The sequence below is a fragment of the Erpetoichthys calabaricus genome, chromosome 16, assembly GCF_900747795.2.
Source record: "Erpetoichthys calabaricus chromosome 16, fErpCal1.3, whole genome shotgun sequence".
Classification (NCBI taxonomy): Eukaryota; Metazoa; Chordata; class Cladistia; order Polypteriformes; family Polypteridae; genus Erpetoichthys; species Erpetoichthys calabaricus.
This window is the reverse complement of record NC_041409.2, coordinates 72,190,764-72,203,772: the sequence shown is the minus strand read 5'-3', so window position 1 is coordinate 72,203,772 and position 13,009 is coordinate 72,190,764. Positions and strand designations below refer to the sequence as shown.

At 38.9% G+C, this 13,009-nt stretch overlaps 1 protein-coding gene across 1 annotated transcript; it reads right to left on the bottom strand.

Moving 5' to 3' along the window:
• Positions 1-8,555: 8,555 nt before the first annotated feature.
• LOC127526002 (cation channel sperm-associated protein 3-like) lies at positions 8,556-11,552 on the bottom strand. Its single transcript, XM_051919750.1, has 2 exons — positions 11,365-11,552; positions 8,556-9,081 (listed from the first exon to the last, which is right to left on the bottom strand). The coding sequence occupies exons 1-2, from the start codon at positions 11,550-11,552 to the stop codon at positions 8,877-8,879; spliced, it is 393 nt and encodes a 130-aa protein (XP_051775710.1). The 3' UTR covers positions 8,556-8,876.
• Between the last annotated feature and the right edge of the window lie 1,457 nt (positions 11,553-13,009).

The following is a 13,009-nucleotide window of genomic DNA, read 5'->3' as shown; positions in this document are numbered from 1 at the left end:
GAATTGTCCTGGTGTAAGCGTGGGTGTGTAGAAGTGCCTACCAAATTATATTTAAATAAGCGGCTTTAAAACATGAATGCGTTCAACTATTGGGGTTTAGCCCATAAATGAAGTCATCAAAAATGTGAAGTATGCGTTAGGACTAAACACACATTAATAAAATTGGACGAGACTGAACTTGGCTACTTATTCTCGTCCAGCCAGTTACTTATTCACATACCTTGTGCAAACCAGTTACTTATTCAACGTTGCCAGAAATACAGATGTCGCCAATAAGTAACAGTTGTTTTGCCCGTCCTAATGGGGGTACATGGGTCAAATGGACTGGCAAATTTGCCACTTTGAAATAAGCAAAAAAAATTAAAAAAACAAGTACAGGAGTAGTAGGCTACATTTATTTCTTAATTTCAAACTCAGCATGGTCAGGAATATATTACACAGCAACCTGACATTATTTATTTGCAGTCCAAATGTTGAATGCAGACGATATGGGCAGAAGACCTAAGTGACTTTGATAAGGCCCAAACTGTTGTGGCTATACAAACATTTCCAAAACAGCATGGCTTGTAAAGCTTGTGATGAGTACCAACTGACAGTGGTCTGAGGAGAAAAAAGCCACAAAGCATTGACTCATCAACGTGAGGTGTCAACAGAGGCTATCCCTTCTAATGTAGCACCCTATGAAGGAAGGAAACATGCAAGAAAATATTTTCTTGAAGTAGGCAAAAGACTACTGAACTTTATTGAATGCTACTAAACCATATACTGTACATAAGTGTTGCCTCTCCACTCATCACCCCACCTCCTCCCACACTGCAGTGTATGTGAATTATGTCCTTACAGTGGTGCAGCGCTTACAGCGACTACCCAGGCCCCCTCAGAATTCACATGCACAGGCATTGTTAAGTTAGTCGGGGCATGCACTATGCACCCAATCTGTGTGCCCAGATTGTGACTGCACCTGAAGAAATGACATCTGCATGTTCAGTAGGCACAGGTGTGTCAGGGGAAACCGGAGTCAGGTCACCAACAGGGTCCAGAAAAGGGCACTCGAAAAACTGCGACAAATCTGTGTGCATAGGCTTGAGGCCATCAACAGAGATTGTTCGCTGTTTGCGACCAATGTCAAGCATGAATGTTTTCTCTCCGTATTCCAGGACTCAGAAAGGATCGTCATAAGGTGATTTCAGTGGGCTGTGATGTGCCTTGTGCCGGACAAACAAACTGCTGACTGCAGGTGGCATGGGATCCAGGAGTGAGGTGAGCCGTAATGGGTGGGAAGTGCTGGTTGGAAGTTGACTGCTGGGTCTACAGGTGGAGAGCAGTGTTGGGATGCGGTCTAGGGGACAGAACTCTGAGGGATAAAATCCCCAGGCACACAGAGAGGCTGACCAAACACCAGTTCAATGGACAAGACTTGCAGATCCTCTTTCAGAGCTGTACATAGCCCCAAAAGCACCCAAGGCAGATGGCCAACCCAGCTGTAGGAGAGGCTTTGAGGCTGACTTTAGTGACTGGTGTAAATTGCTTACAAAGGCCGTTAGCTTTGAGGTGGTAGGCAGTGGTATGGTGCAGCACTGTTTCCAAAGTCCTGTGCCATTGTAGCCCAAAGCTGTGTGCTTAGTCAGACATGATGTGGGAAGGCATGCCAAACCATGCAACCCACGTACTGATAAAAGTCCTTGCTACTTCTGCTGCAGTCATGGACGTCAAAGGAACAGCTTTAGTCCACCTGCCAGTCCTGTCAACAACAGTGAGCAGGTGTTTTGAAACCTTGTCTATGTGAACATTGTCGAAATGGCAAGCAGGCACTGGGAAAGGGGTCATTGGGGCTTTAACATGGCAATGCATTTTAGCCTTCTGGCATGCTACACAAATTACTACCCAGCCCCAAACATCTTTATTGAGGCCCCGCCAAACAAATATGCTCCCCACCAAATGTTGGGATGCTCACGGCCTTGGGTGTGAGACGTTGTGTACGGTGTCAAAACTGTGCTATCTCCAGTTGCTGGGGACTTTGCAGACTGGCCTTGTAGTGCCTCATATAAAGGTTGCATAATGAGAGCTGCCTGAGGAATAAACCAGTGGTACAAAGTGGCCATGCTCAAGATAATCGGAGGGCACATGCAGTGCAGGGTTGTGGAAAATCGGTGAAAGCAGAGACTTTGGAAGGCAAAGGAATCACAGCCTCCTTTGAAATTCGATATCCCAGGAAGTCTATGACAGGTACTCAAAACAAGCACTTAATAGGACTGATATAATCAGCCCATGCAGGCTAAGGCTCTCGAACAAGGCTCAGAGATGGACAAGTTGTTCAACCATGGAGGAACTGGCAACCAAGATGTCGTTTAGGTAGACAAAAAGGAATTCAGAATCACTGACGACAGAGTCCATCAACTTTTGGAATGTTTAAACAGCATTTTTAAGACCGAACAGCATATGCAGGAATTCAAAAATCCGAAGGAGGCGATGACTGCCATTTTGGGAATGTCTGCCGGGTACACAGGTACTTGATGGTAGCCACAAACCAGGTCCACCTAAAAGATAACTATTATCTGGTCCTGGTGATTTGTTTGATTTTGTTACATTTATGCTAAGCAGTACTTTTCACTCCACGATTTCCTAATCACTCAATACCTCCTTAGTAGTCCCTGTTACCACTAGGAGGTTACCCACTTTCTTACATGTGAGAACTTAAAAAAATCCAAATTTAGAGTATCTGCTATTTCACTGTCTCTATTTTTTGATTCCTTTTGGCTATTCCTGATACACTTCACCTCCTCTATGATTGTTCTTTTTCTACTGAAATACTGAAGGAATCTTCTTTGCAATATTCCTCTCTAACTGCCTTTTAGTTTCCCAAATATACTTCTTAATAGTTTCCCTCATATTCTTATATGCCCTATGATTCGCATTGGAGTTATTTTTTATCACATTACTTACCCACTGCCGATTTTTTTTTGTCAATTTCCTACTAATTCCAAATTTTGGGATGTACCTGTCCTGCATTACATTTAAAACATTTTAAACCTGTTCCACTGCTCCTTAACAGTTCCCAGACTTACAAGCTTATCCCAGTTTATCCCTTTTAGACTTTGACTAAAGTTAAACTAAGACATGTTTTTGTCCTTGCACTCTTGTTTATTCAAAACATTGAGAATTGCATTATATTATGGACACTTGACCCTAGTGCTTCAATCACCACACACCCTCAATTCTATCCTGGTGATTACAAGATACTAAATCTAAACAGGCTTCCTCCCATGTTGGTGCTTTAACATACTGTGTTAAAAAAAGGTCACTGATTATGTCTACAAACTCCTGTTATTGTGCTTCACTATTTACAAGAGTAGCCCAATTAATATTCAGGTAGTTTAAGTCTCCAATGACTATAATATAGCCCTGTAAACCTGCATTTGTAATATTATTGAAAAGAATTGGTATCTGCATCAGGACATCCATAGCACTCCTAAAATTAGGCCTCTTTCCCTAATGCTTTCCAGATGAATCCAGACATCCTCATTAAGATGCAGCTCATTGTCCAACTGCAGAAGACTTGCATTTAAATTGTTTTATATAAGTGGACCTCCACCCCTTTTCTTTTCTATTATTCCTTATAAATATGTACACATCTACTGTATGTTATAGTCATCTATATCGTCATTATTTAGTCAGGATTCTATCATTTCTATAAGCCTGATTTTTTATTGCAGTGTTTTGAGTGGTGTATGTGTCCCGAACAAAAGACAGCTTGGTGCTGTTAATATTCCTTGCCACATTCACCACCCTCTGTAGTGCTTTACATTCTTGAGCTGAGCATGTGCTTCATCAGGATGTGATACACCCATTGATGATGGACTTCACTGTACATCGGTAAAGTCTGTGAGAACAGGTGCAGAAATGTGAGCTGTCCTCAGATGTCTGAGGAAGTAGATGTGTTGGTGAGCCTTTTTGGAGAAAAGCCAGAATGTTGCTGCTTTCTGGATAGTGTCCATTGCTGCCAGGATGGGCCCTGAACCCCAGTGACTGAGAATGGAATAACTGTAAGTAGGTTTGAAAATGCTATGTTATTACCTTGTGCTCAAGACATTGCTTGGTAGGAACCCATCCCCATTGCCGAGCTCAAACATCCATACCTCCTCAGTCATACAATTCAGATATGTGATAGGCAAGCAGGGAACAAATCAGGCAAATGTAGGGGGAGCTAAACATTGATGGTGGTCTCTGCAGCTTGAAGTCAACAACACTAACTATAATACTTTGTACTGTGTCAGGTGTTTGTTCAATCCAGATTTATAATGCCAAAAAGATACACAAAGTAGGGCAAACTGTTTATAAATAAAAATAAGAAAGGAAGGGAATATCAGTAGAATCAGGAGACAGGCACATAGTAGTTCAAAAAACAAGAACAACTAAAAGTTAGGTTTAGTTGAGTTAGCTGTGAAATAATCTCAGGTTCTATTTATACAGGCAAAAGGTATTTCTATAAAAGTTACATATATTTAATAATTTAGATCACAAAAGGTAGGTAACTTATGATAAAGAAAATGAGCACCATGGCTCTCATTTTTGCTGTGACCTAATCCAAACAGCCAAATAAACACTCATGATATTACTTGGACATTTGCTTTGCTTTTAGCCTTCTTTCCCTATAGGTACCTTTGTCCTTGTCTTAGGACTGACCCTGGACCTTAAGGAAGATAAGTGGAACAAGCAAAATCTTGGGCCAGGAAATTGGACAGATTTACTAACCTCACCAAACGTATGTCATGCAAGTTTCACCTACTACTGAATTTTATCCCAGGAGCCTGAGATGTTCATCTTTCCATATTAATTGAAAGAGGTTCATTTAAATCTGTTTCAGCATTTGACAAAGTCACTTTCTTCTGAGAAATAATCTGCAGCTACTGGGACAGAGAAATCCTCCTACAGCTGTTTCTGCACCTGTCTATACTCCAGAAGGAAACAATGCTCATATGTATTCCAGCTCTTCCTCTTTAAGTTTGTGTGTGCAATACACTTCCCTGAGTAACTCATAAATGCTGCTTTTTGTTCATTTGTAATGCTTTTGCTTATTTATCTGTATGTTCTGTCTGTGACACCTTCTATACTAATGCTGATCACCATTACAAGGACTTCCTGTCAGTGAGGATGTTGTCTGCACCAGTTTGTCAGACTTTTGCTTGTGCCTTGTTTTAGTAGCTCATGCAGTGGTACGTCTTGCCTGATATGATTCATTTAGACTTAATATTTGTTATGGCCTGTTGCATACTCTGTGTTTTGAGGATAATTTGTGTTGTACCCTGCCGTGGGCTATTTTTGACCAGAAGCATGTGATATGAAGACATGCTGTTTTGGGGGGATTGTCATGTCTCCTTCTCTGTCTCTGTTGTTCCCATCCCAACTACTTCCCCAGCTCTTTCCTTGCCCTGTGCACTTTTTGGCCACTCATGTGTACAGCCTGCTGTAAACCACATGCTTCTTACTAACCTAACCTAAATTATTAAGTTGTCATGTGATAAAATTTTACAGCCAACTTAAAAAAACAAAGAGTTTTAGATTTCCCTAAGGCTCAGTCTTTGTGCATCTGGTTTTAGTTAAATGCCTGCATCTGGACTTTTGGAATTTTTGAGCCTTGCTTGTTCCCTACTTTTGCCATTGTGAATTGATTTTGCTTTATATTTCATCCTGGTTTTCCTGAATTCCGTCACAGACCACCTTCTTTTTGATTACAGCTCTTTCTCCATTGTATTGAACTACAACTCCTTTCCTTCCATAATTGAATCCATTTATCCAAATCTACATTTTGGGTATTGGGTATTTGGGTATTGGGTGCCTGCAATACTCCCCATAATTATGGTTGAACTCAGGCTTATCAGTTAGCAGCTCTGGCCTATATTAAAATATATTTATATGTTGTACACATATGAATTTACAAAAAAGCACAAATCCCAGATGATAAGCTTTGTAATAGATGGAATTGTAAACAGGGGGTTAATAGGATCATTAATGTCATATGTACAGAGTACAATGAAATTCATACTTGTATGTGCAAAGCAACATGCAACATTGTTACCACATGGCTTCTTGCAGTCGTTATTTGTCATATGTTTACTGTTGTGAATATACTTTATTTGGGGGAGAGTTAGGAACCACTGAGAAGTTCATTTCATAGTTATTATTATGAATTGTGACACATGAAAATCTCAAAGTAGTGAAGCCAGCCTTTGAAAACCACACAACACCAGGTATTCTCTCAGTAAAGGTATGAATCCACTGTGGCCTCACTCCAGATACCTTAAAATATTATTAAATCACCATCAAACCTTGGGCCCACAATAACAAAATACAATTTCCTTATAATTAAAGAATGTATTCAAATAATTCAAAATAAACAACCACTACTAAGGCAAGGCAGGGAAGCAAGAACAAACATAGGTTTTGCATGAAATGTATATTATTTAGCAAACAAATGCAAAATCACAAAACAAAGACTGCACTGTTAACAAGTGCAGAAAAAATCCAAGAAATCCAAAACAAGAAGCATAAAACCAATAATCAAAATCAAGGTGTAATGCTGAAACTTCAGTTTAAACTGTAGCCTCCTCTTTTACACAGTTGGAGTAATCCCCTGGCTGCATCATCAGGTGGCCCAACCGCCTTGGCCTCCTCTTTAAGGCTGATAACTAAAACTAAAACATTTAACATTAATGGAGCACAAAATGTCAAAAAAATTAATAAAGAAAATATTAATAAAACATGATATGACAGAAATACAACAAAGAAAAAGCAAAACAAAAATCAGAATTAATAACATAACATACAAAATAATATTCAAAGGACAACAAAAATATTAAATAAACACAAAACTTGCTTGACCCAGGAATACAATATAATACAACTTATTTCTTGTATAGCACTCTTCACTGAGTGCAAGCACAGAATGCTGTGAACAATTCTCAGTTAAAGTACAAGTATAGTCAGTCAGTCATTTTCCAACCTGCTATATCCTAATACAGGGTCATGGGGGTCTGCTGGAGCCAATCCCAGCCAACACAGGGCACAAGGCAGGAACAAATCCCGGGCAGGGCACCAGCCAACCGCAGGGCATACACACCAAGGACACACTAGGGACAATTTAGGATTGCCAATGCACCTAACCTGCATGTCTTCGGACTGTGGGAGGAAATCCACGCAGACACGGGGAGAACATGCAAACTCCATGCAGGGAGGACCCGGGAAGCAAACCCAGGTCTCCTTACTGCGAGGCAGCAGCACTACCACTGTGCCACCCTAGATTATATTAATTACTAGGGGGCTTTGCCCCCTGCTCGCTTCGCTTGCCAACCCCCCCAGGCCTGCCCTATGTGCCAGCCACTTTACCTCTCTGCTGTTCACGTATGTGGATTTCACTTTCACCAAACAACAAATCTTTTAATTAGTGTGGATATGCCTCTTCATTGGGAAGAAACACTACTTTTCCCTGATGGCAACATGAATTAGACAATCTATAAGTCTCTGACTTAAACTTTAAATCCGAACAATATATTCAATCTCTTTTCACTGTCCTGTTATTTCACTGAGTAATAATTTCCATTTGTTTGCACTAATGTGATCTTTACTATCATTTTTTTGAGACTTTCACATTTTACTACTTTCATGATCTCTAACCTGCTCTGCATGTGTATCGCGCCAACATTTCTGAATTCTTTACAACGTTCTACTTTGTCATCTACTCTTTGTCTTTTATTTCCAGCCTCGGGCGTAGTTAAATCTCTTGGCACAAAGTCTCATTTCACGGGACATGAAAGTATCTCTCTGAGAAAATCACATCTTGTCCCAGGCTAAAATGTCTCATCTCATCTCAGGATTTTTTTATCATAATAGAGAGACTATTACAGACATGGGACATTTATAAATTCAAATTTATTAAAACACACACAGAACAAGGTAGAAACTGATTAAACATAAATGGAAACCAAGTATATCTGTCTATTAATTGATGAGCTATGGCCAGTTGGCAATGGTAAAAAGTAAACTAGTAAAAAAAGAAGTCAAAAATAAAGTCACAGTCCTGGACACCTCGGCCAACTGACCGCCTACCCGCTCCTGAGTTTTCTATAGTAGAATCTGTGCAGGCTGTGCAATCTGATGAGGGAATCTTTCTATGCAATGATTCCACGCTCCTTTATCCAAGATGACTTTTCCATACGTCAGAGAGCAGGCTGCCAGTAGAGCAGTGGTAACAAGTGCAGGTGGAGACCCTGGCTAGAATGTAACAGTTACTCCCTTCTCATTGTACTACCTTCCTCTCTTTTCACAACAAACTTTTAAAGTACATTTTTGTGATAATTTCCTACCAGAAAAACTTAAAAGTCTACATTTTATCTTAATATTATTACTGCTACTAAAATTGAACAAGCTTTAAAAGAAAACAGCAGAAAAAAGATTTTGTACTTTACAGAATTCATAGGAAACCAATCAATTAATGCACGCAGAGGAACAATAAAAAAAAATCTCAGTGGGAACATTTTATGAATATGGCTTTTATTTTAAGCAACTGAGGCATAGGATAAGCACAACAAAGAAGATACAGCTGCTGAGTTGAAGGCATGTCTCTCTGTCACAGGGGTCACAAGCATTTTTGCCTGTGTTGTTCCACAGCACAGTCTTAAAACTGTCACAAGAACTTAAAATACCTCAATGTCAAAACATCCTACCTCAGTTCCAGACTCCATAGAATGACCTGTCAAGGTCCTGATGTCTTGTCTAGACAAGGGTCTACAGTGGTACATCAGGAATAGACGGATGTAGGCATTTGGAAAAATTAAAAGTAAAAGTCTACTATAGATTTAAAGTAGAAGAACCATGATCTGTCAAGGCCAAGCTTTCTTTATCACTTCCGCTGCTTTAGATCTTGCTCTCAGAGTGGCAGATATAATGGATCCCAGACCTGGAGGTGCTGCGTCTGGCTTTTTTGAAGAATCAGGCTGCTTGACAATTTCTGGTTCATTTTGCTTTATGTCCTCTTCCATAATATGACTTAGAACAAAGGCTGCTTTTTGGTAGAGATCCTGTAATCTAGATGACAGAGAGAATAAATAAAAATAAAAATGTTGAAAAAAAAAAGTGTCAATGCTCTAAAGGCATAAAAGGAAAAAAAAATATATCAGCATGAGAATGTTTACAGATTTTTTTTTAGTTGTTGTAAAGACATTTTATGCATTGGAATATTGTATGTAGTTATTTATCAGCCATCTTTAAAAATCATATCGGTACAGCATGGATATTTTGTTATTTCTAAGCTTGTAGCTTTGGATGATTATGAGACTTGCTCAGGGTCACACAGTCAGACAGTTCTGGTGGGCATCTAAATCAGAAATCCTTACTTTTCAGTCCAGACCTCTAGCAGCTGAGCCACACTACCAATAACCTGTGCTCCCCATAGAAAATGATACTGAACAGCTTGAAGAAACTCCGGGACCGTGCTAGGCTTTTCATGTAAACTATGGACATACATTTCTAAAACATGTATACTGTACTTTCAAAATCTCTCCAAAACTGACCTTAATGAGTCACTAATTTCTCTATCCTTCCATTTCTGAATCCATTTTGCTTATTATAAAATTGCAGGAAGGCAGAGCCTACCCCACTAGCTTTGAGTGGAAAGGTGGGATACAAACCTGGACTACAGAATTCTCCATTACAGGGAACCAATTTAGAGTTATCAGCTGGACTAACATGCATATGTTCAGGATGTGGAATTTAACTTGTGTACCTACAGAAAACCCTTCAAACACAGAGAATGTGCAAACTCCTCATAGATGACAAACAAGCATAAAAAGGCAGTGCTAAGACACTGACTAAACTTACATATAAAATGTAATCATATTACTTTCATATTTAGAGTTAAGTCCTTCTCTCTAAAACAGGTGTCTTAGTTTAATGATTTGATAATAAAAATGTAAAACTTTAATTATTAAAGGACTTGAACATATTAAGCTAAATGTACATTTCATAATGTTTCAAACTGTAAATCACTGCGTGGTACACCAATGTTTACATCTTTCAATGTAAATCATTAAATGCCTTAATTATCAGAAATTTCTGAAATGACAAATCAGCTATTAAAATTTGATCATTTCCTGCAGTAAAAAAGTTGCTAAGCAATTGTGAAAGTACAGGAAAAAAAAAGGTTTAGTCAATTCATCCACTTTCCAAATGTTTCTACCAGTCATGGAAGGCCAAAGCCAATTCTAGTGGCATTGGCTACAAAGTAAAAAACTGACACCAGATGGGATTCCAGTAGTTACAATAGTGATACTTTTAAAGAATAATATTAAATGAAAGTTTGTTGAAAGGTCAGTTGCAGGAATTTTCAGAAATTAATTTGGTCTGACCTTTTTCAACTTGATATCAGACAGGAGAAAATGATACTACTATTGGAAAATGATCAAAATTTGCAACTCTTCTTTAGACAAGAATCTCCCAATAGATTATAGAAGACGTTTTACCATGATGCTAAATGACAGTGAGGGTGGCAATATGGTTCCATGGTTTGATCTGCTGCCTCACAGGCCCAAAGTCCTTGGTTTAAAATCCAGACCATTTGCCATCTGTGTGGACACTGTACACTCTCCATTGTGTTTGCAGTTTTTTTTTTCTCTAGCCCTCTTATCTCTACCCACATCCCAAAGAGCTGCCAGTTACATTGACAGATGAATCTGTCCTGGCATAAATGATTCTAGATATGTGAAATGGGCTGGTGTCCTGTCCAGGGTTGGTGTCTGCTTGTGTCTTTTACTGCCAGGACCCTTCCAATTAGTATCATTATAAATAATTAGAATGAATATTTTAATATATTCAATGTGTTGTTTTTTGTGTTAACATACAAAATATGAACTTCTTTTTTCATAAATAGTACTAGATTTCAGTGCGTGTTTAACCTGAAATTCGCGTTTTGCTTACAATGATATATCAAAGATGCAACACTTGACCTAAAGCCTCATATCTCAACAAGATTCAGACACACTTTTGTGTTACACTAATCCAAGTACACACTGAAGTGGATGTTATTTGTGCAGTTAAAGGTGTGATCAGATATTGAGGAAGAAGGGGGCTTGGGGTATTTGTAACATTATACAAAAATGAGGTCTGTGGAAGTAAATGAAAAAACCAACTCCTGCAGCATACTGATCCATTATTATTATTATTATTATTATTATTATTATTATTATTATTATTATTATATATAATGCAGGCTTTCCTGTTAGGGAGCACAGAAGAATTAAACTTGTCAAACACTCATCCACGTTCCTCTTATTCTAGTGTCAGTCAACTTAAGAAAAATTTAGTTTAACTAACATCTGAACATTTTTGTCAAATAAATCCAGAGTTGTTAAATAGGTTCCAATGAAAGACAAACTGGTACACAGGTCCTCCGTGACTACTTCATCGCCAGGGTGATAAGTGTTCTTCAGGTCAGTGATGAGAGCAGTTAAATTCTTGTAGTATTTGCTTTCCTGGACAGATAAGGAAACAAACAAAGACATATTGGCATACCTTTCAAAATTCCAATTTTAATAATGCTTCTTACAATATGAAATGTCTATGGGCCAAAAGAACATCTGATCATTTAAAATGTTCATTCATCTGCCAAGCAACAGCACTAACTGTCCTAGACTATCTATCCTGGATGCCTTTTCTTTACTGGTGGTTTCTCCTCTGGACTCAGGTGGAACAAAGAAGGGAAGTAAACACTAATTCACACTTAAGACCATGCAAACCATGCTATCGCTGTGCTGCCCTAGTAGAATCGTTTGAATGTATTTATCTGCATAACATTGCACATATTTAAATTACTGATCAGCTTAAAATTATTTTTTTAAATCATCAAATTCCTTTCCAATTCTAGTAGGATGGAAAAGCACAGATTCGTCTCTCCCAAAGACATTTCTTGGTGTAAAAAACAATAGAGAAAGACTTTATTTTGCTTGAATTATTCCTTTATGTGTTAGGTGAGTTATTCAATTTTAACCTTACCGGTTTCTGATAAAGATTCATAAGCCCCTGCTTTTCTTTTTCTAAAACTTTCCTCCTCATCTCAGACTCAGTAATTTTCCGTTTGGCCAGGTTTTGTTCGCGATCATCTACAGTGGAATTCTTAAATATTGGAAAAGCATGACAGAACACAATAAAATAAACTGTAAGAAAATAATAAAGAGTAATGCGCTGATTATTGTCATGGTAGATTGTGCTTGATTAATTTCATACCTGAATCTCCATGATGACAACAGCAACAAACATGCTAAATAACAGGAAGTATGCGATCACAATGAATGTTATGACAAACCAGTAGCAATATTCAAACTGAAACTCAACCAGGCGATCACTGACATCTGTCCATCCATCCACCTGTAAAAAATGGCACAGAATGTGTCTGATAAATATGGTTATTATTTTGGTGGAATATGTTATTTATTTTAATTTATTTAATGGAAATAGAAAATAGAATAAGAACCTAAAAAAACAAACAATCTCTTCAAGTCCATCACACCCATCTCATGCGTGAATTTATTTTCTGAGTGAGTCTCTATAGACAGATAGATAGATAGACAGACAGACAGAGTGATTGCCACAGAGGACTGACAGGCATCCTGGCTGGACAACGGCGTGACCTTTGGACAAAATGGAAAGAGCCAGGGAATGGACAAGGTAGAAGCCAGCAGCCAGTGTCCAGGAGCAGTTCAATCCCCCATACATTAGGTGGCAGTGGAAGTGCAGCCCTGTTGGAGTCCCTGGGTGCCACAAGGGGGTGCTGTTGGGTGAGAAGCAGTTCAATCCCCCATACATTAGGTGGCAGTGGAAGTGCAGCCCTGTTGGAGTCCCTGGGTGCCACAAGGGGGTGCTGTTGGGTGAGGACTACCCTGGTTCCCAAACAACCCAGAAGTTCTACCCACATGTCATGCCAGGTCACTAGAAGCTGTTACAGCTTCAGTATAAAAGGAGC